This window comes from Nipponia nippon, unplaced genomic scaffold (assembly GCF_047370975.1).
Source record: "Nipponia nippon isolate SJK-2023a ecotype South Korea unplaced genomic scaffold, ASM4737097v1 scaffold_4, whole genome shotgun sequence".
NCBI lineage: Eukaryota > Metazoa > Chordata > Aves > Pelecaniformes > Threskiornithidae > Nipponia > Nipponia nippon.
The window spans coordinates 33,470,804-33,498,045 of NW_028262358.1; the positions used below are offsets into that span (position 1 = coordinate 33,470,804).

General features: G+C 35.6%; 1 protein-coding gene across 1 annotated transcript in view; it reads right to left on the reverse strand.

Annotated features, from left to right (window-relative positions):
- DNAH8 (dynein axonemal heavy chain 8) overlaps window positions 1-27,242 on the reverse strand; it is a 143,641-nt gene that overhangs the window by 3,533 nt on the left and 112,866 nt on the right. The window contains exons 78-90 of the mRNA XM_087774061.1: window positions 27,035-27,225; window positions 21,780-21,901; window positions 19,003-19,121; window positions 16,249-16,451; window positions 15,250-15,323; window positions 11,622-11,774; window positions 9,398-9,553; window positions 7,175-7,291; window positions 6,319-6,420; window positions 5,777-5,937; window positions 1,000-1,156; window positions 320-472; window positions 37-226 (exon numbers count right to left, since the gene is read on the reverse strand). Of these exons, the coding sequence (XP_087630187.1) occupies window positions 37-226; window positions 320-472; window positions 1,000-1,156; window positions 5,777-5,937; window positions 6,319-6,420; window positions 7,175-7,291; window positions 9,398-9,553; window positions 11,622-11,774; window positions 15,250-15,323; window positions 16,249-16,451; window positions 19,003-19,121; window positions 21,780-21,901; window positions 27,035-27,225 (1,898 nt within the window). The remainder of the gene's footprint in view (window positions 1-36; window positions 227-319; window positions 473-999; window positions 1,157-5,776; window positions 5,938-6,318; window positions 6,421-7,174; window positions 7,292-9,397; window positions 9,554-11,621; window positions 11,775-15,249; window positions 15,324-16,248; window positions 16,452-19,002; window positions 19,122-21,779; window positions 21,902-27,034; window positions 27,226-27,242) is intronic.

A 27,242-nucleotide genomic window follows, 5' to 3' on the forward strand; every position in this document is an offset into this window, starting at 1 on the left:
AATACATTATTACTCAAGTCCTTTCAGTACCCTTACCTTGTGGATTAAAGAATCCAGTCATCCAAAACACATTTGGTCTTCCTTCGTATATCCAAGTAGAGAATTGATTATTTCTTTCCAAAAGTTCAGTAAACCAGAAGCCAAGTGTTGAAGAATCCCAAGATATTCTTTTCCATACTTGAGGAATTCGAGCATCATACATATTATCAAGTGCATCTCTCAAATTCTGAAGGAACGAAATTATAATATATGAACTAAAGCTATCACGGACATAGTTAAAATAGAGTATTCCATATGTAGTAAATATGCTTTTACTTGCCTCACTCATAACAATAGTTCCTTCTATGGCTAATTTAAGATCATTCAAACTGTTGCGGAGTATTGAGATCACCTTTTGCATTCGGTCAATTTCTTGCCAAAGAAAAATATTCATAGAGTTAAGTTGCCCCATTTTAATTAAACGAGCTTTTACCTAAAATATAGGAGCACAGAAGAAGGAATTTAGTTAAATCTGAAATGTTGAAATACTGTTGTCATATGACATCTTAACTTTTTTGTGTTCAGAAAAGTAAATAGTAGACTTGTACTTCACATTATTCAACTAACATTTATCCCCTTAAAACTGTTGCAGTTTTTATTTTTATTTTTTTCTTATACTACCCAATTATGATTTTGCTAGAATAGGACTTCACTGAGAAGGCCCAGGAGACTGCTGTCACAAAAAGTCAAGACAGACTTTTTTCTGTGTTTTCATATGCAGCTTTGGAAGTCCAAGCATAGTCTCCATGACATATCTCCATGATCAATTGTTATATGTCTTCATTTTAAATAAAAAAGCCTCCTATCGATTCACACTGATAGCGATAAAGATGTTAGTTCCTTGCTTGAATCTGCTACTAGCTATACCATCTTTCTTTACAGTTCAGGGTTTCTTTTTTGGAATGTCTTGCATGAAAACTCAACAGAGAGAACATAAGAAAACAAGTAAGATGAGCTTGCCTCATGGGGTATGTAATCTGGCGGAAGTTTCTCTAGCATGTCTTCAACTAAACGATAAACAATTGCTTCACGAGTTTCTCCAGCTCCTGCACCACTTTCTTTAGGCTGAATGTTGGTAATAGTATCTAGCACATCAGCTGCTGTATTAGTTTGGTATCTGAGAGGATAAGAAATATGTTACAAATTACGTAGGATTTTTTAATAGTTAAAAGGATACTTTGTAGAACACTCAAGTTGAAAGTTGAGAAAAACTGTACTGTGTCACCAGGTTAAATCAAAACTCCCAAAAGAAATTGTTTTCCTTTGTGTTCTGCACCAAGCTGAACACACTGATAGTGAACAATGTGTGGTTTTCCATGGTTGTAAAGAATACGAACTTGCCTCCATACACCCCCGTATACATTTGCTGTTTTTCTAATTCAGGGCTAAGGAGAAGAGAGACTTCTGCAGGTTGCTTCTCAACCCTTGAGAACGTGAGGTGGCAGAAAAACCTACCATCATATGATTTCTAAGGATTCTAAGGAAAGGGAAGAAAATGGCATATGCCTGAACTTCTAAACAGCTATTTGCTGGGAAGAAGCAACAAAAATTTTGTAACAAGGAAGAATATTTCCCTCATGTAGTTACTTCTTAAAAGTGGAATGCAGAAGAAGGAAAAGGTGGAGGCATGACTCTGCAAGCTGGCCCTTTATTAAATAGTAAATTCATTCTGCCTTGAGGTATTTCAGAATTAATGATAAAAGCTGCTAGATTTACAATATTGGAGATTAAAACCTTCTATTCCATAGTGCAGCATGGGCAGTGCTAATGTAAATTTATGTTCTGAGTCAATACAAAAAAGTGAATTAAATTCATGTGGCACTTCACGGTAGAAGATAGTAGACCACATCAGTCCTTCAACACAAGCAGAATTACAAGAGTACTTTTGTTATAATGCTATCTAGTGGCATAGAGCTACAAGAGGCAGTAAGAAAGAAAACATAACAGTGTATGTGTTGGTACTGCAGTACTGGCATTGCCTACTTTTACCTTATGGAATCAGCTACATGAGGAACATGCAGCCTGTCTGACTCAGAACATAAATTTATACTGACTCAAAGCAGAATTTTGCATGTCAGTTTTACTTTTTGACCTTCATATGACACCCATCTCCTTCTATTACTTTTTCATACATAATTATATAACAAATGAAACCAAGGATTGTGCCACAGGATAGAACATATCAAGTCCTAAAGCATCTAAGCTTTGGAGATAGTATCATAAGACTACAGAAACTAGATAACATAGCATTTCAACGTAAACTGTTTGTGAATGCAATTATAGACTATAAATCAGAAACACAGAAGAAATCCTACTGGCAGTTTTCTTCTCAGAAGATATAATTTCTGCTTCTGAATGTAGGAATGGTGGGGGATTTTGTCTGGCAAAACTCTCAAGCTTTTCTCCATTTATGGCCCCATTTAAAGAATGATAGATTTATTCAAGACCACATATGAACAGAAAAGTTGGATAAAATCAAATTTCTCTTGGACCCATGGCTTCATTCCCAATTTGGATGGCATACTGGTGGTTGTAACCCTTACTCTGGGTCTCGCTGATCTAACAACTAGTGATAAAAGAGATGTGAACCTTCCTCTTCACACTGCAAGTACTGTTCTTCCAATACTGCTGTCAGACGTTTCTATGTGGAAGGAATAGGTCCTATGATTATTACATCAACTGAATTATAAAATATTACAGAATTATAAAAATAAATGTTTTTCCCCAAATCAAAAGAAAAATAGAAACAATTCAAAAACGAAGGCAATATGCAAACTTTGGGGAAAAGCAGAGAACAGTTTTTGAAAAATAACCTCAAAGGAGTAGAATCAAAGGTAAACAATATTCCTTTCTTCAATGACACAAGCTAGGAATCTTCTGGAGAGAAGAAATGATCATCTGAATCTTATATAAAGAAGCAAACATGAATAGCAATAGCAGTTTGAACAAGAAGACTTTTATTGTAAATAAAAATAGAAAGACAAAAAGAGGCACCTCAATGTGTACATAATTAAAAATAATATTCCAGTGCAGAAGTGAGGAGAAAATAGACGCAAGACATTTCATTCACATAACAGTGGGACACAGTGAATATAAAAGACGCTCCCAAACAAAATTTTTCTGGGCTTTGGAAAACCTGACTTTCTTTCACATTGCAAATTGTTGAGTACAGATGCAAGCAGTACTGAAAAAAAGACTGCACAGGTTTGTAGAGGAAGTACCACATTCCTGGGAAGGAAATCAGATATACACAATGGGGTGTCCCTGATCAGATTTAGACATCTAAGTGTAGATGTCTACATAACAGCTATTTGTCTAGTTTGCCCTTACAGGTAATGCAAAGAAGCATGATTCAGCTCATGTATTTTAGATGTCTGCTTTGTGATCAGAGGAATTGCACTTTACAAGGACCTATTTTTCTCTATTACAGAAAGGAAGTCTTGGGTAACCGTAAAAGGAAGCTAAAGCAACATTAAATTAATCTCATTTACAACATCAATTTTGCCTAAGAGTAAGTATGTACGATAAAGCACTTTATACCAGTTTATGTTGTTTTTCCCTGAAGCAGTATTGCAAAGCAAATTCTGTCATAAGAAGAAAAAGAGAAGGAATTTTCTATGGATTTTGATTTGCTCCAAAAAGTATTATTAAGGATATTTTCTTACAGAGTTTGGATTCAACAGCCTATCATAGTTTGCTGGCTGGAGTCTCTGCCATCACAAATCTACCGTACTGGATATTAAGACTAAGAACAAATGCAGTTTGACAGAAGCATTACCTCAGCTTTGTGTAGAAAGCAGCAGTATCTGTTGCAACAGCGTATTCAAAACCTCACATTCGCCAAGGGATAATGGGAGATTCTGCTCTGACTTCGGTTGGTTAATAACAGCTTGCAGTAACTATACAAAAATTCAGTTAGATTTAAGGCTTCAGTATGGAACCAATTGGAGAAGGGGTTTTGACAGAAGATTGTCAGAATATTCCTTGCCTACTCAGGTATTTGTTAACTATGTTGCCTTTGCAGAGCCTATGGTTCACATAGGAAGTTAAAATCAGTCACAATGACTTCAGGTGTTAATCCCAAGTGGATGAAAGTGTTGACATTCAGTGAAGTCTTACCGTTGGAACCAATAGATCAAGGTTTTGGCTGAACTGGAAAACTGTCCCACTAAACCAGTGGGAGATAAGGTCTTTCTTGTGCTCAGTAATAGTAACATGGAGAGGTCCTGGCTGTCTCAGGGTTCCAATTCTAGCAGTTAGCCTTCTGCATACTCTGAGATGACTTGATAGGATATCTTAAGGAGAATTTAAATGCAGCTTTTTATGGGATTGTATGGGATGCTAATCCATTTGGTCTGTATGTCAAAGATGAAATTCAGACAGACAGTACATGTGCATAGTTGCCTATAACAGACTGTGATAAGACATGGAAAAAAGCATGAAGCTGTTGAACATTTTCCCCAAACTCTAAAGAAATATCTACAAAGGAAAATCTCCAGAAAAAGGACTAAAGTAGCAGGAATATGCTGATGTACCAAGTGGAAGAAAAGCTCAGTACTAGAGAGAAAATAAAGAGCTGTTCCTACTCACTAAAGCTTCCTCAGCACTGTTAGTCTCAAGTTTTGTCCTATAAATTAGCCCTCCCACAAGCCTAATTTTGGATGTGAAGTATGTCTCTCTTTAGGACTTTGTTTAGTTCTCCGTTAAATCTTGGCTCTTCTTTAATCAGTTCTGGAAGGGAGGTCTTGCAAGTATCAGAGAATGACTTGAAACAGAATCTACTCTTAGATTCTTTTCTTCAGAAGTATATATTTACAATGGTAGGTGCTAGGCAGAGTTGACAATAAAATTGTACTGTTCTCACAGCATGCAAAGAATACTGGGCTTTTGATAGGGCATCAGCATCTCAAATTTGAGACTGAAAAATTGTGGGAAATTATTGTTTTGTCCAAAAGTGTTAGAAGATATTAGGTTTCCACAGCAGTTGGGCATTTGAACGACATTTGTTTTGTTTAAAAATATCAAAAGCTGTGTTAAGAAATAATGAATGTGGACATAATGAAAATGCAATAATTCATGGCAGAATTATTAAGAACTTCAGTGAAAAAATATGACGATGATTCATATCCTCTCACAGGGCATGTAACATTAGAAGGAAATAAAAGCCAAGCTGTTACACACATTATTTGGAATGAAAAAGTTAATTAAGTCAAAGATAAAATTTTAAATGGAGTTAGTACTTGGTGAGGTTGAAAAGCCTCTTTTAAACAATGGGAATGGCAGGACTGATGGCAGCAAAAGATCGTAGTTACATCCAAAGGCATGCTGTAAACCAAATGACAATCCAGAGAATCATTTAACGAGTGTGCACAAAAAAATACTACTTGGAACAGAAGGCAAACATTAGAAAATTTCTCTAGTTGAACTGTATAGAACCTTGTATCATGTGTTCATATAACAGTTTTATAATGCTTTTAAATTTAAAAAAAAAATCCTAAAACCACAATAAGTAAGCAATAAGAATTCCGACTGCTTTAAAAGAACATATAAAATGTAGCTGAAGATACTGCATTCATAATCACGTACATACACATCAAGTGTTCCGCTTCAGTAGTGAAATTCACATGAATCCTAGATTTCCTATGAAAAATATACTTCACTTAAGCATTTCATAGGGATTTGTTTCCAAACACTAAAAGAAAGGGTCTTTGTTTTCAATATGTTGAGACCTACTTACGTAATATCAGCATTAGGATGGAGACCAAAGACCTTTGGGCTGTCCATGGCAGGGAGTGACTGGATGTATTCAAAATACTGTTCCAGGGTTCTGCACACTGGAATTTTATAACCAGTGTGAAAACAGAAAGTGCTGTCAAACATATTTTCATTAAACCATACCTGTGAAAAATCCAGAACAAAACACAATTACTTTGCTACTACTCAGACTTTTTTTTTAGCTCATTTTTATTCTCAGTGAATCAGGGTTCTTGTTTTAGCTACTACATCTAATTTTACTTGAATACATGAGTAAATCATTAAAAGCCATGTCTTCTAAGTTTGAGTTCCAGCTAAGTCTTTTTAATAGTTTCTGCTCCTCACTAAAGAGAAACCAAGGGGAAGAACCTCACTGCCAAAGAATGATGTTTTGAAAAATTCGTTTTACTCTGAAGAGCCTTATAACCTGGTAAAGAACTGCATATTCAGCAGAAAGGTCTTCTGATTTCTGTATTGCAGCTGCCAATAAAAATGACAAATAACTGTATTTTCAAGGTCTCTCACCCTTGCAAAACAATTAAGAAGACGCTTGTCAAAGTCATCTGTGACTCGGCCTCCATATTGTACTTCTCCAATCATGTACCGCACTGTGTTCCATGATATCCCCTGGATGCAAGTAAAGTAAATAAAAGTCTGTAGTTATAACATGTAAGAAGAAGGTATCCAGCCTGCAATTTTGGTATCATCTGAAGCTCATAAGGCTCTGAAATGTAAGCTGAAAAGATCATTGTTGAAAAAAAAAAACAAAACCAAACCAAAACAAAAACACCCCTTTATTTCTAATGTATTTTCTGATCTCAGCTCTAATTTTGGAGTACACTTGGGTTTGATCCTGCTATTAGAAATATGTCTCATTATTTCTTGTGTGACCTGAAATCACTCTCAGCTGCCACTGCCTCTCCTCTTTCTTCTCCCCTGCCTTTCCCCCAGTTTCTCATCTTTCTCTGTTGACAAAGTGCTGCTTTGCAAGGAATGGCTGTTCTATTACATTATTCCCTGACAAATAGTAGAAGACCAAATGGCAGTCATAGAGAAGTTTGATTAGCTCTGTCAAACTCCAAATATTTTAGCACCCTTTCCAAAACAGATATTATATAGACCTGTTAATATTTTAGACATGGTACTGAAAAGAACAAGATCAAATTCTGAAGTTCTTAACTATTACATATCTTTATATGGATGATAGCACACAAAATATTTCAGCTTGACTGTCTTACAGAGAATCTGAAACTTTGACCATTAGAAGCTGCACTGAAAGAATAGCGATGAATAAACTATTATCAATAGTAACATAAAAAAAAACAATTACAGATGCTGTACAAAGCAATTAAGTATACTGTATGCAAATTCTAGTATTCACCTTCTTGATGTCGCATTCGTCTAGGTGATTTTGTATAAACTGAACACTGGCTGTAAAATCTGCTGAGTTAAATTCATAGGGAATATTCCAACCCAAAGGCCCAAATTTGCGTCGTTCCTTAGGAATACAATTAAAACCAAATATGTTTATGAAACATATATATATAATTTTGTTTCATTATTAAAGTTCATTAATAATAATAACAGTGGAGTAAAGAATTGAACAGGAGAAGAAAGCTAGCCTAGGAAACAGGAAACTGTGCCTCCTACACATCAGTAAAAGACAAAGTTTATTATGAAGTTACACCATGAGGGATAAATATTTATAGAAAAAGCATCACAATCACTTATTGCTACCTTTACTAATCAATGTATCAGTCATAGGTTTGAAATGTCTCATGTCTGTGTGGATGATCAGATTTTTATATTAAGCAACTAATTTAAAGAATTACCAAATCTCTGCATTTTCAGCACACTAAACAATTCTAAGTAAGTTCTACAGTTTTTCATTTTTTTTCTACATATACAATCTCCTAATGATAGTTTTAATTTTTCAAGCTTCTGTATTAATGCTGTTATCCAAAGACTTCTAAGTTGCCCCTTTTGTCTTACTATTTCACTGTATTGTTTTAATACACGTTTTTCAAAATTCACAACTTTATTATAAGGCTGCCACCACTATATTATTCAAAGTTATTATTGCATACATATTTGAAAACAAAATTATAACACTTGCAGGAACAGAAAAATAGTTGACTATAAAAGTAAGAGAATATAATCTGCAGCACAAACATTTTAAACATCCAACACCATTAGATTTCTCACAACTTTATTTTAACCACCTCAGTTACATCACTCAATGATTTTTTTTCAGAATATAGAAGAAATTAATCCAAGAAGTTAAGAATTAAATTGCTGAAAACAACATTGTAATACTGACATTCTAAAATTAACTAAGTAATAACATATTTATTAAATTACCAGGTCAACAAAGACTGACAGTCTTTGACATCTAGTTACATAACATTTAGGTACCTTACCTACAATATTTAAAAAGAACCAGAACTGAAAAAAAACTTTTATTTTTTCAAAATTAGGTACTATTTATAAGCAGATGAGACAGCATTAACCAATAATACTCTGCAGAGAGGTATAATGATTTTCTGCCAAATTCTCTGAATTACTTCTTAAGCTATATTTATCATAGCGATCTTGTCACCAAAGGATATTAGGAATTGGTCAGTTTAAAGGCAGGGCAATGTATATATTGCTTGCTGATTAGCAATCCATAATTTTCTGAACAGATGAATAGCTATAATATTTTTTAAAAGTAGTGGTGGTTGAATAAGCTTAGGTCTTTTAGTTCCATGAGAACAGTATAGTGCTGAGGCAGTACACAGAATAACTTTCTCACTGTTTATAAAAAGGTAGGAGGAGAAAAATAATACAGAATACTGTACCTTAATAGGGACCTCAACAAATTCTCTTTCTCTTTCACCATCTTTGCTACACTGAAAACACGAGCAGCTTACTAGAGCCTAAGGCTTAAATAGCATTTTAGAACTATTTTGAGATCCTTGCTGAAAAGAAGGTATATTCAGAGACCTCAAAATGTTCATATTTATTGTGATCTCAGAACTTACATATCTTTAAAGTACAAAGTATAGATACTGTGCTCACATTGGAATTAATGTAGAAAACACATTGACACAGATAAAAATAAGATAAAAACAAGACGCTAAGTGATAGAATTTTATTTAGCCATCTAGAAATTAGACAGCTACTCTAAGGTAGGCATCTAGATTGCCTTTAAAATCAGCGGACAGAAAGAGTGACATATATATCCAGAAAATTATTCACTCTTTTATAGAGAGACAGCTAAGACAGATAAGATTATTTTCTTTTTTGAGGTGCTTATCTATTTCTATTGACTACAGAGAGAGCTTTTTCCCTTGCACCTTTCCCTTACTTCCAAATGACTAACTTTTGGACAGCTAAAATTAGATGAGAAAAGTCCTCATTCTAAATGCTCATAGTATGAAAATTGTGTAAAATTTATAAAACAATTCAGAGAATAAAGAACCTTGAAATACAGATTATAGAAATTAAAGCCTCAGCCCTGCAACATGATGCTACAATAAGTATCAGAATGTGTATTGTCAGGAACCTCTGTTAAAGTGACTCCATATATTATAACACTGTTTGCAAACTTTATAAGAAATACCTGAACAGTAGAATGCAGAAAAGCTACAGTATAAAGCAAAGGTTTCCACATAGGCATATTGCTAACATCTAACAGATCCTGATTAATTCCAGAAAACGTTCTTTTCAAACTGGCACGTACACCCTGGGGAGGTTCATTTGTGAACTTTATAGCAATCTGTCATGTGAAAAAGAAAAAGGAATTGGATTTGTTTACTGAACAAAACCAGCAACATCAAAAATGTCACAACTATTAGTTATAAATAAAATGTAAATAGTTGAAGCATTGTAGATACAAAGTTGATATCTAGTTTTATTATAAACTGCATAAAAGGAATACATATTAGATTAGGTCACAAAACTCTGGAATATACATTACTTTAAGATTTTTAATATAGACCTTCAGTTTATGTTGGTCAGAACCATCACTGACATTTGTCCACAGATCTAAGAATTGTCATCAACAACCTGGAAGCAATTGCCATGCTTTTGAGAAGGCATCATAATAGTTCTCTATCCCTAATTCGATGACTGAATGCTAGAAGAGTAGATGACAAGAAGTCTGTTGTATTTCTGGTCCCAGGACTTCACAGTAAATATAAAGAAATCTCACCTCGCCTCAGATCAGATCTTTGTGTCCACAGTGGCTACTTTGGACTCTGTGGCTACGTCTGCAGCAGTAAATTAGATTCACCTGAGAATGTTCCTGGGCATTCTGGTCAGCAGGCATGGAATCCTCATTTATGGTAGTAAACTGCCACAGCCCCTTAGAATACAGCCCCTTAGTTTCATGCAAACTGCCTAATGGGAATAGTTGCTACAAAATTTTAATTGTCAAACCATGCCTGCAAATTATTTGAAAGAGTGCTAGTTAGCACAGGTTTTCAAGTTAGAGAATGTTGTAACTGCTTACGCCTATAGACTATTGCATTCCAGTGCCAGCTACTGTTCACGGGCACGCTTGAATCTATTAGTTTGGACACAGACTGGCCTTACCAGAATCTATATTCCTTGAGACATTTTCAAATGCTGGAGGAACTCAAATAAAAAAGTATTTTTCTGCTCCAACAGTAAGTACTTGTCTGGCTGGTTTGGGTAACATGGCAGCATGCATTGAAAGGATAGTAAATGCCGGGCTGCCCACAGGCTGAATGCAAGCATGGCTCTGAACTGTTTCTATTTCTGAGACACACTTAATGGAAGACACTGATGAATATGTACTTCACCTAGCAGTGGTACTATCTCCATATTTGTGGTAAAGAATGTCAATTATTTTTAAGGAATGATTTTTCAATTTGTGTCTTACAAACTTATTTCTGGGCTGCAGAGCCCAGGCGAGCTGTCTCAGAGATGAGCTCCAGCCTCCTGCAAGGACCCATCTGCACATGAACACACTAGAACATCAGACTGAATAGGAACACTTGCTGACCAGTCTTTCCACATTTCAAAGGATATCTTGTTCAGTTTTTGATGAATGTTCTGTATAAAAAAAAACAAATTATTCTCTCCTTTCTTCTAAGAAAGAGATGAGTCAGTTATTCATTTTCTGGAATTCCTGAATACGTTAATATTTTAACAGGTAACGTGACACTATAGACTGGGAAATCACATGTGAACATTTGAGGTAAATGAAGTGAAGATTCATCTAGCAACGCTCTCAGTTTTCTATTCTCACTTTTAGCAAACTGTATGTTTATATACCCCACTATTCTCTTGAAGATGCAGGACTTAAATGCACTTCATAAGAGTTTAGGCAATTTTCCTGGTACTGATGAAAAATGTCTCCTTGAGATCTACAGAACAGCCATTTATAGTTTATCAAAGAAAAACAGGTAACTTCTTGGTAAATTATGTTCTTTGGAATGTGCTGTCCATGTGTGTTCTGTCCCCCAATCCTTTATTTCAAATAGGGAAATCTGGAAGAGTCTAAGAGCAGTTGCGGGCGTTACTCTGTTCACAAAGGCATCTGGTTTGGCAAAAAGGGATACAGGTAAAGCCTGACAGTTTTGATTCAAGTGTTTCTGTGTACAGAATTAGTGTGAATTCACACATACATAATGCATCTTCGAGAACTTCCAGTTACTACTGGTAAGTAACCTTGCTGTTTAAAGTGTTATTTGCATTGTAAGGTAAATTAATTTTTTCTTGGGCTTTGGGGTCCGCCCCATGTATTTGATTTCCATTTACACACTTAATCTGAATAATTTTGATGACATGAGGTACCGGAATTAAGTATTTGAACAAACCTGTAGCAGCGTAATTGGGAATTTAGAATGTGGTTCAGTAGTTATCCAAACTCGAAACGTCTCATCCTGTATCTCAGCAGTAAGAAGTGTCTCCAGTAGCTCATCCATAAAATCCAGTCCAAGATGACAATTCTGAAGTAACACCCAGCCTCCCTAAATAAGAATATTGACTATTACCATATAAAATTTAGAACAAGATGTTCATAATGCTAAAACCAACTGTCTCTATTAGAATAAAATTCGGTCTTGCACGTTTCGTTATATGGTTTTGGTGGTTGGTGGGGTTTTTTTGAGTTTTTCGACTTTTGGTCTGTTTCTGAATATGTATTATCATTTGATTTTGTATTGGCACAGTTAAAGCAAATATGAAAAGTTGGTGTGAAAGTTATTTCCACATCCTATTGTTCACAATGAAAATAACACAACCAGAGCCAATATTCTAAGTAAAGTATCAGTGCTACCTAGTGGCAAAAAGAAGTAATTCCTGTCCTCTCCCAGCAAAACACCAGTGACAAGCAATCCTGCCATCAGATCCAAAAGAATGTGAGTGGAGAAGTAACAGCTGAAATCTAAGAAATACATCTTTTTTTAAGCTTATTTGTTAATAACATAATCTAAAGTAAGTGTAAAGAGGTGGTGACCAGAGTCTAAAACTTTTCAGCTGCAATTAGTTTATTTGCAATAAATGCATATGTATGAAATTCAACCTATGCATATTAATTTTGATCTTATTCAGCTCTCAAGTTGTATGAAAGCTCTATTTTGATTATTATCTCTCTGCACTTCTGGTTATGAATTTAAATTCAATCAGCTTTTATAGCATCACTTTAGAAGCCTGATGAATCAAAAGCCTGATATTAAAATGGAGCATTATTTAATCAGTTCTAAACAGTGATGTGTAGATTTCATTACAGCTTGTAATTTCATTTTGGCAATTTTGTTTTAGTTCATTTAAAAAGAAATAAATAACATTTGGTGACAAAATATAATTGAAATATTTATGGTGAACTGATGGATATTAAAAAAAAAAAGAAAGATTAAATGAAGGGGTTTTTTCTCCTTCTTTTATGGGGAACTACTTTTTTGAGGAAGAGCTTTAATCAATTTGTCACATTTCCAAATGCATCAGGCTCAGTTTTTTTAAATTATCTACCTGTAACACAGCACAGCAGTTTTAATCATATTATATACACTTGACCAGCGGTAGGAATAAAACCGAGATATTTGTCTTCATATTCACTAATTCTGTTTTGTTCTTGCAAATCTGACGTTCACATATCTCTCCCTCTGTAAAATGTGTACACCATCAAGGCATTTAGTTCAGAAGTTGTTACTAGTAGCTCTACCAGAGTGCTGTTTTGAGTCTCCTTGTGGTTTTAATTAAGGGCAAAGAAAGGCAGGGATGCCCCAGTTTTCACCATTCCAATAAGCTGGAAGTTCATGATGACCATTCTAGACATAGGAACACAAAGAAGTATGAGAGAGGAAAAAAAAGGAGACTCCCTTTTTACAAGGAGTCACATGGTGAGGACAAAGGGTAACGGGTACAAGTTACTCCCAGGGAGATTCCGACTGGACAGGAGAGGTAAATTTTTCACAATGAGAACAGTCAATCATTGGAATAATCTCCCCAGGGAAGTAGTTGACTCCACTACGCTGAACACGTTTAAGACTCAGCTGGACATGGTGCTGGGCCATCTCGTCTAGATTGTGCTAGAAAGGTTGGACCAGAGGATCCTCGAGGTCCCTTCCAACCTGGTATTCTATGATTCTATGAGATGTACATGTGCATTTGCACATCATAAAAAATGCCATCTGCTATAGATTTCTTTTTTCTCTTTTTCCGAAGTGGTGTATATCTATATTCCAGTACTGGTGTCACAACATCTGGTAGGATTTGAGAGGTTACTGGGGTACAATATAGAGAACTTCCATAACCAAGGCTGCATTAGGTAGAGAATCTTGGACTATACAGTAATGTCTAGCAAATGTGCAGTAAAGTCCATATACAAGTATTATATTTGTTCATAATAGACAAACACAAATGAAGCAGACTGTACTATGAATAAATATCATCCGGCAAGAGATTTTTTTTTTTTTTTGCCTCAAATGAAGATTTCTCACAGATAGCAGGCAATACAATTGGAATTCCCTGAACTGATACTGCTTGAACTTTTCTTTTTTTCTGCATGAAAGACAGGAAGTCCTGGAAAGGCTCTGAAGCACTTCAGTCTATCAGATTAAGAGGACAGGACTTTGCAGAAGTCTAAAGAAAGAAGCATTTCCTCATCTCATTGTGATGAAACATTGGAGAATAAAGTGACAAAAGAACTGTTTAGTTCAAATGGAAATCTGAAATAATCTTGATAATGAATCTGCAACAGTCTCAAAAGTACATTTGTTCTTGCACAGTGTTGTTCTGTGTTGCGATCTCATTTTCACCATTTGTCCTTCCAGAACTCTCACGGGTGAGGACAGAGACCCAGGGAATCTAATGGATGTCATATATTGTGAGGAGTTAAGTTTTAAATCTCATAATGAATCCATCTTTAACTTTTTATGAATACTCCCACTGTAGGTATGAAAGCATATACTGGTTAACAAATAGGTAATATGATACGAATCAAAGCTTTTACTGAACACAAGTCAGTTCAGGTTTCTTCAGGTGAATATTACAAGCAGTGCTGTACTCCTGGTATGGTAAGTACTACCTGTTGGTTATAGTCAGATGAAAAATATGTTTCGGTTATCAATACAATTCTTGCAGTCTTCTACTCTCTATTAGTAGACATATTCTAGTCCTTCAGAATACTGGAATAAGACTAATTCCTGATATTTTGAATTTACAGGCAACTCTGGCTGTACATCTTCATTTGCAACACTGTCCACAACTCTTTGAAGTGTCCAGCTGACCAGACTGTGCTAACTTTACGCTGTAATTTTTATATTGTATTTGAGGTGTCAATTACCATCTTTCTGGAGCTGCTGCTTAGACTTCTCATGTTTTTACTGTTTGAGAATATCATCTGCCATAACAAAATACACTACAATAGTTAAAAGAAAAGTCCTTAAATATTGTTTGGAAATTCTTAGACATCCTGGGACTCAAAGCCAAAAAGATTGGCAATTAAAGAAACAAAGAACCAAAAACAATTGCCGGTGAGCAAGAGGCCCTCTCACTAGCACAGATGTGAAGAAAATGTGAGGCAGTATTAGGAGCCAGCACATCCTTCTGCATCTACAGCTTTAAGCTATGTGTGCACTCACCATTTTATCTAGTAGAAACTATGCAACTTCTAGGTAGCTCTCATAGCAGAGGTAAAAGAAAAATAAAATAAGAAAACAATTCCAATAAAGAGGTGGGATCTGCAAGTCCTGCAGGATAGAGCTAGGACACGATGTCCTTTTACCTTCAGATAACAGCATAGTGATAAGAAGGTAATGTGCTACCTTTGAAAAACTGCTCAGTGGAATGTTTTTAGGCTCAGGCACTCAAGGAGACATTTTTACCCTGAGATATGCCTGATAGTAAGGTGAAAATGCAAAATATTAAAGATTGCATGCAAAAGAGGAGTAAAAGAATGCTAAAACAGACAATCAACTTATATTGCAGTGTTCTTTTCCCCACCTGTTGCATTGATATCTGTATGAATTTGCGTGCCTGAACTTCTTGTCCTTGACCCATAGAGATGGTTGTACATTCTGCAACATATTTGACAATATATGATTAATGAACTTACATTCTTCAGAAAAAGTAAGAATTCAAATTCAGTCCAAAAAAAAGTGATATATATACAGCACAATTAAGTACATTTTTATACAAAAATAAACACTTATGAAAGTAGAATCTCTTCGCCATCATATAATATCACTATGCATAAATTTTCTGAATACTGAAACTTTGTAACATAACATTAAAATATACATGCACAATATTTACAGTGTTTGTAGAAGTGAAAGACTGTGACTAATGTGACTATTGCCAAATTTTAATGAAGCCACAGTATTTGAAATATGAACCCAGATTTTTCTTGAAGTGTAGGCAATGAAGCCACGTAAATGAGCATGATGCATAATTGTAAAATTGTATTTGTGAACATTTTAATGTGACTAACATAATGAATATATATATCTACTTCCAACTAAGTTTGTATGAACAATTTTTCAAAATTTCCATATAATATAGCCATAAAGTCCAGAATATACAAATGCAGATCTTGTGGGTATTTGTTGCTACAAAGTAATCTTGTAAGCAGATTGCTGATTTTTGTTACCTGCAGTTAAGAGTTAAAATGAGAAAACAGCATTGTCACCATGCCAGAATAACAACTAAAAAAAAATTAATATTGTCTTATAGTTAGAAATTTAAAAAATATCATTACTGGGAAGGGTGATAACAATTTATAACAAAAGAATTGGAAACATTACTGTTCAACTGCATACAGAATGATCCTCAGCATACCATCTTTTTTTAAAAATATTATTTTATCTCCAAGACGATGGTTCAGGAACAATCAATAGTGCAACAGAATTTAAGAAATACTTTTCAGAAAAAAAAAAAATCTCTGAAATTACTTACATTACCCTTCTGTATCTTAACACATGACAAGGAATAATTACTTCATACCTAATTTAAGCTTCCTAGCCAAGGAATCAATCTGAATAGTTGGGTCAGATCCCATAGACAAGAAACAGATGAGAGGTGTTCGTGTGTCACTTTCCTCCCAAGTTTTTTCTAAATTCAAAATGACTGGTTCTGTATATTTCTCATCCAAGGAATTTGCAATATATTTCCTGGCTTGGGAAAGTGTTCGGTCTGGACACCAAGACCTAGAAACAAAAATATATACCAAGATACAAATTCAATTCCTCTTCCTGTTCCAAAGACCAGACTTAAATTAGAAATTCTGTTTTTACCAAATAGGGATTTTTGCTTCATAATATGTGCATATACATATATATGCACATTCATATATATGTTTGTAGGTTTGTCTTTACAGATATAATAGACAGTGCTAGTAGTCTTCCTTCTACTTAGAACTGTTCAATACTTTTCAGTTGCTTACAATTTTGCCTTAAGTAAACTATTTGCACTGGAATTTTCTGTTCTGAGTACCTTTATCAGGTTGGGAAATTCTTCATTTTAAACAAAACTTTTGTATCTGAGGACTCAAGTAGGGAAATGTAAGATTGTTTTTGCCTTTTAGTAAAATTCTGCAGATGTTTCATTGGGTCTGTTAGTCTCCTAGGGTACAGACTCAAGTCTTTTGCGCTGGATTACATTTGTGTTGGGGATGAGTCTATTTTTCCCAAGCGAAAGAAACCCCAAACAACTACTTTTGGATAAAAGATACAACTTTGCAAAGCTTCAATTTATAGGCTTGTTATTTAAAGGCTTAGGACTTAGATACTCCCCCTCCCCCTTCAGGGTGTATAGCATAGAACAATGTAGTACTTCTTCCATCAGATTCTGGCCTTTTTTACTGCACAGGTTGAATCCACTCCAAAGATAAATCACGGTCTAGTAATGAATGTTGGTTTTTTGTAGTGTCTCTGATTTATTTGTTGTAGCACTTTGAAAGTATACAATGAACACAGGAAGATATGATCTCATGCATAAGGCAGCTGAATGCTGCTTTGGGGAACTCCATTCTATCCCAAGTCCTACCACAGAGATCTTAGCTGATGCAATAAAATAATTTACAGCACACTTTTCACGTGGGGCTTTTGAATACTTGTTTTGCATTTTCACAAATCTCTTTTTCTTTTTTAATTACTTAAAGTTATTTAAAATAGTTAATTTTAAAAGAAATGAAAAAAAATTTGAAAACTATCTGAATTATTCTACTTTTTCAGTGGCTTTTTGGAGAAGGCTGCAATGTGGTTCCCAGTTTCCATTTGTCATGACATAAAAGCAAAGCTATAAAAAACTTATTTCTAGAAAGAACATTGTTAGACTCTTCAGAGGATAGATGCAAAGTGAGTGAATTAAATCATAGCTAACATGGCTTCACTAAGTGCAAAACATGCCTGACAAATTTGGTAGCCTTCTACGACAGGGTTACAGCATTGGTGGATAAGGGAAGAGCAGTGACATCATCTACCTGGACTTGTGCAAAGCATTTGACGCTGTCCCACACGACATCCTTGTCTCTAAATTGGAGAGACATGGATTTGATGGATGGACCACTCCATGGATAAGGAATTGGCTGGATGGTCACACTCAAAGAGTTGCGGTCAATGGCTCGATGTCCAAGTGGAGATCAGGGACAAGTGGCGTTCCTCAGGGGTCAGTATTGGGACCGGCGCTGTTTAACGTCTTTGTCGGTGACGCAGACAGTGGCATTGAGTGCAACCTCAGCAAGTTTGCCGACGACACCAAGCTGTGTGGTGCAGTTGACACACTGGAGGGGAAGGGCTGCCATCCAGAGGGACCTCGACAGGCTGGAGAGGTGGGCCCGTGTGAACCTCATGGAGTTCAACAAGGCCAAGTGCAAGGTCCTGCACATGGGCTGGGGCAATCCCAAGCACAAATACAGGCTGGGAAGAGAATGGATTGAGAGCAACCCTGAGGAGAAGGACTTGGGGGTGCTGGTTGATGAGAAGCTTAACATGACCCAGAAATGTGCACTCACAGCCCAGAAAGCCAACCATATCCTGGGCTGCATCAAAAGAAGTGTGGCCAGCAGGTCAAGGGAGGTGATTCTCTCCCTCTACTCCACTCTCGTGAGACCCGACCTGGAGTGCTGCAGCCAGCTCTGGGGTCCCCAACATAAGAAGGACATGGACCTGTTGGAGCGAGTCTGGAGGAGGGCTGGAGCACCTTTCCTGTGAAGACAGGCTGAGAGAGTTGGGGTTGCTCAGCCTGGACAAGAGAAGGCTCTGGGGAGACCTTATAAACAGCCTTCCAGTACCTGAAGGGGGCCTACAAGAAAGCTGGAGAGGGACTTTTTACAAGGGCATGTAGTGATAGGACAAGGGGTAATGGCTTTAAACTGAAAGAGGGTAGATTTAGATTAGATATAAGGAAGAAATTCTTCACCATGAGGGTGGTGAGGCACTGGAACAGGTTGCCCAGAGAAGCTGTGAATGCCTCATCCCTGGAAGTGTTCAAGGCCAGGTTGGATGGGGCTTTGAGCAACCTGGTCTAGTGGAAGGTGTCCCTGTCCATGGCAGGGGGGTTGGAACTAGATGATCTTTAAGCTCCCTTCCAATCCAAGCCATTCTATGATTCTATGGTATTTAAGTGAGTGAATTAAATAATATTTCATGTCACCCAGAAATTAATAAAAATTACGCTATTATGATAATAGCATACTGATAGATTGAGACATGTGATGCAACCATATATATGCATTTCTCAATTTCTGAAGATGCTCACCTGATGAGTAAAAGCTTGCGAAAGGTATCAAGTGAATCATTATATCCATCAGGTATAATTTCTTCCTCGGGAGCATCTGTATCAAACCAGCTTTTCCATCCCTTTTCATTACGGGCTATCTAAATTTATTACATTAATGCACATATATTTCAGCTGTAGCAAAATCCCTTGTAAATGTATATTTTAATGAGAGTCTATTATTATATTAGAATATATTACAATTAACATTAAAAGTCTATAGCATTTAAGACATATGCCATGTGAATTGCTATTAAGATATTACAAATAGAAATTTTAGTATTAATGTGCAGGTTCTTCAGCTAATCAGTTATCCATGGATTCCCCTCCCAAACACATGCAGCTACTGAAGAAAAATCAATAATTAGCAGAAGGATTCTATACTATGAGAGAAACATACTGTGATTAATTTATTCCTTCTAATCAGAAAGTACTAAGAGGAACAGGAAAAATCTGTCCCAGTACAGTCCAGCCAGCCAAAGAATCACAAATTAAAAGTAATAGACTCTAGTAAGCTTTTAACTTGAGAAAGAATAAATCTGACCACAAATGTGATTGTTATTTAGGCACCTCTTAGAGCCCATGACCTAATAGGACAAGGGATACTGGTGGACAGAACATAGTGAAAATTGCTATGCAGTTGAGCTTTTAATGCAGTGACTGAGAAGAGTCAGCTACCACAATATTCTCAGATCACTGGAAAGAGAACAAGGAGCACACTGATACCATCTGTTCTGAAATACAGTTCTATATGCCTATTATAAACCAAGGAGCTCTGTCTAGTTGACTGACTTGGTTTCAAAGTAGTTCCAGAGCAACCTACATGAAGCATGGACTGGGAGATCAGTGAGAAACAAACACACAGGGACCTCTTCCAACCACATATTTCCTATAATGAAACTCATTCAGATTGATTCATAAACACCAAATGTCCCTTTCTGAACTATAATCCAAGTCTGAGAAAAAAATAATTGCTTTATAAGCAAATAGCTCAGTTCTACATCAACTGACAGCAACCTGAGCACATGCTAAGAGAGTATTCAGAGGAGGTACCTTCTCAAAGCTAGGCCACAGCCAGAGATAGGTTACTGAGCTAAAGGGACTTTAGTTGACTCAGTAAAGTCATTAAGCTTTGATTACATATTTCTTTTTACCATCTCTCACTCAACCACAGCTGGAAGTAGTAACAGTGGAAAAAGGAACAGGATCATCTAGAGGAATATGTCTTTGTTAAATTAAGTTAGGCATCTGGGACTGGAGGAGTTAATTTTTAGAGAAGAAAAACATTTGTAACTGGCAAGAAAAAAAGAAGCAACCTCTTGAGAACTGGGCATACCATTTGCAAGCTTTTTTTTTTTTCTTACTTTAAATCATTTTCTGTTTGTATCTAAATGAATAATGATACAGTTGTATTTAATATCATGAGCCAAATAGAACAGCACGTCTAATAGATTCAAATAAGAATTAAAAAGATGTTATTTCCATATTTGCATTTTTAATTTATATCCTAGTTTGCACCGTCCCAGATTCCATCTCTATCTATTACTAAAATCACCTAATTGTCACTTTTCACCTTCCAAATATATGGCAATTTTAAGTCAGTGCTAAAAGATTAGTTAAAAAAGAGCCTTTTGGGGTAACATGGTTGTCTAAGTATTTTGGAGTCTAAAATTTTATTTGCACCAATTCTAGAAAAGTCCTATAACAGAACCATTACAATCTAAAAATTAACAGGAAATTACATAACTCATAACCCCATGGATAAATTTAAATAATGTTAGCAAGTGTGCAGTGGCATGCATTTTGGGTTCTGGCACCCTAACAACCCAGAGGGAAGGCCTAACTAGAATTCCTCCAACTTTCTCCTAACTTAATATCCTGTTTTGATACCTCCAGAAACCAAAACCTGGCTGGTATGTATCCAGATTTTGCCTTGATACAGAGTTGGGAAACAGCCAGGACCATTTCCAGGTACACCATTTAGATAAAATCTCTGTTACCCTTCAGGGCCTGTCACAAAATGGACTTGGCTGATCAATGCTGTAACAGCAACAACTTAGTGTCCTGGCTATCAGCCTGATTAACAAGGAGTCCTTAGGAGGTACAGAAAGAGAAAAACTTAGGGAGTGGTTTAACTACACTAAAAAAAGATAAATTTACCAAAGTAAAGAAAATAATTTATAAACATGTCACAAGCTTATGTGCATATAAGTTCATGTATGTTTTAATAAAATAAACAGTATTTTTACAGCTAGCTCATCATATCTGCATAACACGTTAGCCTTGGAATGGAAATGGGTCTTTAAAAACAAGTAGGAAACAATTTACTTGTAAAAGTCTATCAGACTCAAGACATAAAACATTGTAACTGAAAACCTGACACTCATAGATGAACTTTCTAAGCCTTTTTGATACCTCTACTTTTTTATCCTTTCTCCTTATTTCTGTCTCTCTTTCACTGGCTTCCTTTTTTACTAGTTCTTTGCTCCTGTTCTCTTCTCTTTCTACCTCAATGACTATAATACAAAATACAATAAAGCAGATAAAAAAATGTAGAGCAAATAAATATACCCTAGTAGAGCAAATAAATATATCCCCATTCATGCTACCTAACTATTCATTTCTATGCTTTTATTCTGTATTTTCTCTGGCCTTGTTCTGAACTACATCTCTTGTGCATTCTAAATGTAAAATATGGGAGCACAATTATGATTGGGAAACTGGTCATTAACATTAAAAGGATAATTAGTAGATATCACCTGATTCAAAATTTCTGCAAACTGTGGAATTTTGCTCAATTCCACTAAGTTTAGCCACATCATGTCAAGAATCCAGCGGAAAGGTTTGGGTGGGCAAGCCTGCAAATCCAGTGCTGCACCTCCTGTAGATAAAAACATTTTGATGAAATACACATGACATTCCAGGGGTCAAGATATATTGGACGTTTCTTTTTAAATTATGTTTTCCGGGCCATGTAATTTTCACTGGGGTACTAATTGCACTCTTGTGTATTTAGCATTTATGTCATAAGATCATAGGGTAATTTAGTCTGGAAGGGACCTCAGGAGGTCTCTAGTCCAACCTGTTCAAAGCAGGGTCAGCTATGAGATAAAATCAGGTCTTTGTTCTGTCTGGCCTTGAAAACCTCCAAGGATGGAGACTGCAACATTTCTAGACAATGTGTTCTAATGTCTGGCTGTCCTCATAATGAAAAAAATTCCCCTTACACCCACTCTGAACCTCTCTTTTTTTTCCAGTTTGTTTCTGTTGTCTCTCATCTTCCTACTGTGCACCACTGTGAAGAGCCAGGCTCTGTCTTCTTAATGGCCTTCTCATAGGTGTTGGAAGGCTACTATTGGGTCTCCCCTAAGCCTTCTGTTCTCCAAGCTGGATAAACCCAGTTCTCTCAGCCTCTCATCTTAGATCATGTGCTCCATATAGTTTGTTGTTATAAGTTAATACAATGATACTGATTATATCTGAAGTATGGGAAATTCTTTAATAATCTTTTTTCCTTTTCATCTGTGCTGATAATACAGTAAAGATCATTTCATATATATCTGAAAGATAAAAATATTCCTCTGAAGACCTTCCCTTAGACAGTCTAGATTTTATCCCGCTATTCCTAAAAAGAAAAGAAATTGAAAAGAAAGTCTTATTTTCTCAACTGCAAACTTCCACCTCTTCTCTAATGAAATGCATAGTTATAATATCTAAGAATGTTACACATATTAGCAAAGGAATCTCCTGGGATCATTGGAAAAAAGCCCCAAACACAACAAGAGAAGAAAAATTCTGGACTGATGGGATTAGGCTAGACCAGCCTAACAAGCACAAATCATTTTAAATAGCATATATAAGCCCAGATAGCCAGTAGATAATACATGTTTCACATCCTCTGATATGCAATTGAAGAGGAAATACAAAGGAACACCTCTGGGATAAGACTGCAATCCAATTTTAAACAGATTAACTTTCAACTTTTTATCATAATTAACTTTTTATCATAATTTTCTTCTTGTAGCTGCCTCTTCCCCAGTCCTCCACAAATTAATTAATGTCACTTCTTGGGAAAACTAGAGGGTGTTGTTCCAGTATTCTCCAGAGCTAAGATCATTTATTCATTTAGGTCACCGGTATAATGAATTTCACCAACTTCTTACAAACAAACTAAAAAAATCACCTTGGAATAATAACTATTATTTTTAAGCACTTATATGTATGTGAGCACGTATGTGTGTCTGTACATAGCCTATATATACAAGCTATAATTATTTCAATACTTCCAAATTATACATACATGCTTATGAAAAACTACATACATAAATATAGATGTAGTTCCTTTTCAATCAATATATTAATACTTTTACAAACTGTGTCTAATTATTCCATAGGTGATCAAGAGGTTTGAACACAGAGATCTTTTTTTCTTATTCTTCACCCATCTCATCCTCAAATTCTGCATGAATGGGATGTAGAAAAAAAGAATCATAAAAGCAAGAAGGAAAAGAACAGAAGACCAACTTATCATTGGAGTGAAAAGCAGATTAGAATACTAATTTCTTAAATAAAATACAAATTTTGTTATTTAAGAAATTATAGGGAAGGCATTATATAGAATATTTTTGATGCAGCTAAAGGACTAAGACTTACTTTAAAGTTCTGACACATTATAGGAAAGATTTTATGGTGCTGCAAATGGTATAATGCAATAAATTCTTTCTGAATTTCCTGAAGTCTGTTCTGCTTGCATTATAGACTTTACAGGGAAAGATTTGATTCTTTGAGATGTTTTCCTGCAGGCTTCCAGGATGCAAGTATTCTATTTATATTGTCAGTGATGATTTTCAGGATGCAGCAGCTCTGCTTCTTTTAAAAGAATAAACATGATATGGAAACACTAAATACTTTCCTAGCTACCTCAATATCCTTAAGCAGAAACACAAGAATCACCTTGCTGAATCTGGACATTAGTATGCCAATGAGAACAATTAACATCAAAAGAAAGTAAAAGTTTCAATGATTGGGCTGTAAACAGATCTTAGGGAAGTTTTTGCTTTTGGGGAAATTTTTAAACCCTAATTTTTTGAGGCAGACTTATTCAATGAAGAATGAGAATTACAAAAGTGTAAACAATGTGTTTCTCATTGTAATACTTGATATTCTTGCTATTAATATAAATACCTAATCTTTTGATAAATCCTGCTAAGTTCTTATGGTTAGTCATTTGTTATGTTAATGAGTTAAATATGCAATGCCTGAAAGAGTCTTTCCTTTTATTAGTTTTCATTTTGCCATTCTTAGGCATATGTGAAAAGTTCCAATATCTAGAAAAATTTGTGCAATGCTTTCCTCCACATATGGATACAGCTAGATATAATCGAGAAACAGAATTGGATATCATTAATACATGATTTGAATGTTTTCCTTAACTACTGAAGGGCCAATTAAAGGGCAAATTCTTGTTCAAGAATGTGAAGTTCCTATGTACAATCCAAGTTATTTGTCATGCAAAAATGTAAAGCTACTTCATGTGCTTTTATTAGAAAGTTTTCCTACTGCTGTGCTTTTTCTCCTTCCCTTTACCTCAGGGATGACAAGCTTTGGTAACCTCACAGAAAGAAAAGACTGCTTCAATAAATCTGAGGTGCAAATACCGGTTTTCCTGCATTTCCTGTAACTACGTGTTAAAGTTTCCTTTAAGCATCCTCTTATGTCTTTGGCACTAGGATATATAGTTTGAAATAACTGCCTGGGATTCATGTATGGATCCCAGAACTTCCTCTTAGTCTCTGCAAACTGAAATAATGGAAATAAAAAAGAGAGGATAACAAAAAGTGTTTACACAGATCTGTAATCTGTTATTAGCATTATTATTACAAAATTATACCCTGTTCCAGAATCACATCTTTCGCAAATTTAATACAATAGGCCAACAGGAATATTTTTGCAAATTATTGAATTCTGTGAGAGAATCACAATCACTTTAGCCAAAAAGACTCTTCTTAATTTTAAGATGTAATCATTAATTGCCCACAAAATAGCATACTTAGCAATATTTCTGGCTTTTATTTAAGTCAACAAAGCCAAAGATATTTTGCAATTCTTCTGTAACATGCTTTCTAATATTTATGAAGCTTCTTAGCAAAATATATTTTCTGCTAGAGAAGATCATATTCTTCACTTGTGCCAGTCCCCCACTTTCTACTGGTAAAGGACACAGCCTACCTAAGTGTCAAGATACCTACAAAATTGTCAATGAAGTCCTTAGATTTTACCATATCTTTTGGATTTTCTCTCTGTATACAGTTTTAATAAAAATTCTATGCCACCATCATGGGAGGCTATTTTCCTGTAATTTGGGGACCTGCTTTCTCTGTTTTGCTGACTTAAGGTTACCTTCAAGCTATAGCATTAAAATATTCAGGAAAGGCGTAGTGTTTGGCTTTAATGCAATACAGTAAATAGAATAAAATTCAATATATGGACTTTAGCAGAAGGAAAGATTTAGAGCCAATAATCTCCTGAGATTATCTGAATGATGAGTTCTAGAGACTTTCATTTCAAATAGCAATGCTTGTTTCACTGAGACATCCCCTGATAATATGGCTGATGATAAGTCATGAAAGCTCTCCTGGAAAAGAAATGGGAAGAAGAGGAAGAGAGATTTATTTTTCAAATAAATACTTTCTTCAGCTGCCCGATGATGTTTGGCAACATGGCACTCATTTTGCACCAAGAACTGCTCATCCAAGGAAGAAAATTGAACAATTCATTCATTGCAGAAGATACCTGAGTCTAGGACAATTTGGCTAGGCATCTGCCCACTTCCCAATCTGATTTAATGTCATGTGAATAATTATAGAAAATCTATTGTTACTCTGGAGTCATTGTAAACACCAGAAGAATTTCTCAGTGTCATTTTATACACCAGAAGAATTTCTTGATATCAAGTCAGCTGTGGTAAAGCTAGGCAGGAAACTGCAATCATATATTCTAGACAAAAATTGCTAAAAGTACTCCTCTATTTTATTACAGAATCTCATAACTTAAAAAGAGGTAAGTGACCATCTTCTGCTTCAGATGCCCAAGGTATATTTTCCTCTGGCAAAACAAGAATCCATGAGCTGAGAAGCCAAGAAATATGGTTCCTTGTCTAATGCTTTACTAAAGCAGACAGTTCATTTTGAAAGCATTTCCAAGGATGTCCTGCCTGACATCAGTGGTAAATTGGTAGCTGGATACCATTCTCAAAGGGTAAAACCATTACAACAAACTGGAAAGCAAAACAGAAAGTGAATTTAATCTTGTTTCCTACCTATTTTATTCATTAAAGACAGATAATGATCTTCAAATCTAGGTTCACTACTTTGACATTAGACCTTTGCAAGATTCATTTGAACACTGTAAAATTCAAACAGGTTTTATATGGACCCCCATATAAGCAACCCTGATCACATTTTTCAGCAGAGGCACAAATTCACAGAGTACCGAGGAGGCAGACCTCACCAGCTGGGCCACAGAAACGCGTTATGTTCTCTAAAAGTCAGCATTAGCTGGTTGGCAAGAGTCAGAGAATGCTCAAGCTGAAACTGGTAAAAGAGTTTTTGTAGCACCTCCTGGACTTTATGTGGAGTTGTTCTGGCAGCTTAGAAGATAGATTTATTCAGCTCCATCAAAGCAGAGATGCAAAGGAGCAAAAGTCACCTAATTTATAAAAATAAGGATACAAACATAATACAAAAATATACAATTATTAAACCAATTGATGGAGAGAAGCAGAACTATCATCTTGATCTCAGGATAGAACACAGCCTGGGTAAATGGCAGAGGTACAACTGTGATGGAAAACTGCATCTAACTTCACTGGACCAGAGCAAGGACAAGGACAGAGGCAGCTCCCACAGAACTGCATGGTAGAAAGCACACAGCCAAAAAAATCATACTTTGAAATCATATAAAAGTTTAAAAACTTGAAATTAGCTCTACATATAAGACAATTTTTTAAACTTACCTCTAATGAGCGCATGGAACTCTCCGCTTTTCACATGTCCTCTCTCGAGATCAATTTTTAATGTCAGGAGGAGGGTAAAGAGGAATTTGTGGTTTTCATACAAGCCTCTAACAGAATATGAGTAAGTTTCAAATGTAAGATACTCAATAATATTTGAGATTCTTTTCTGAGGTAAAGGAGACTTCTTAGATCTGAATCATGAAAACAA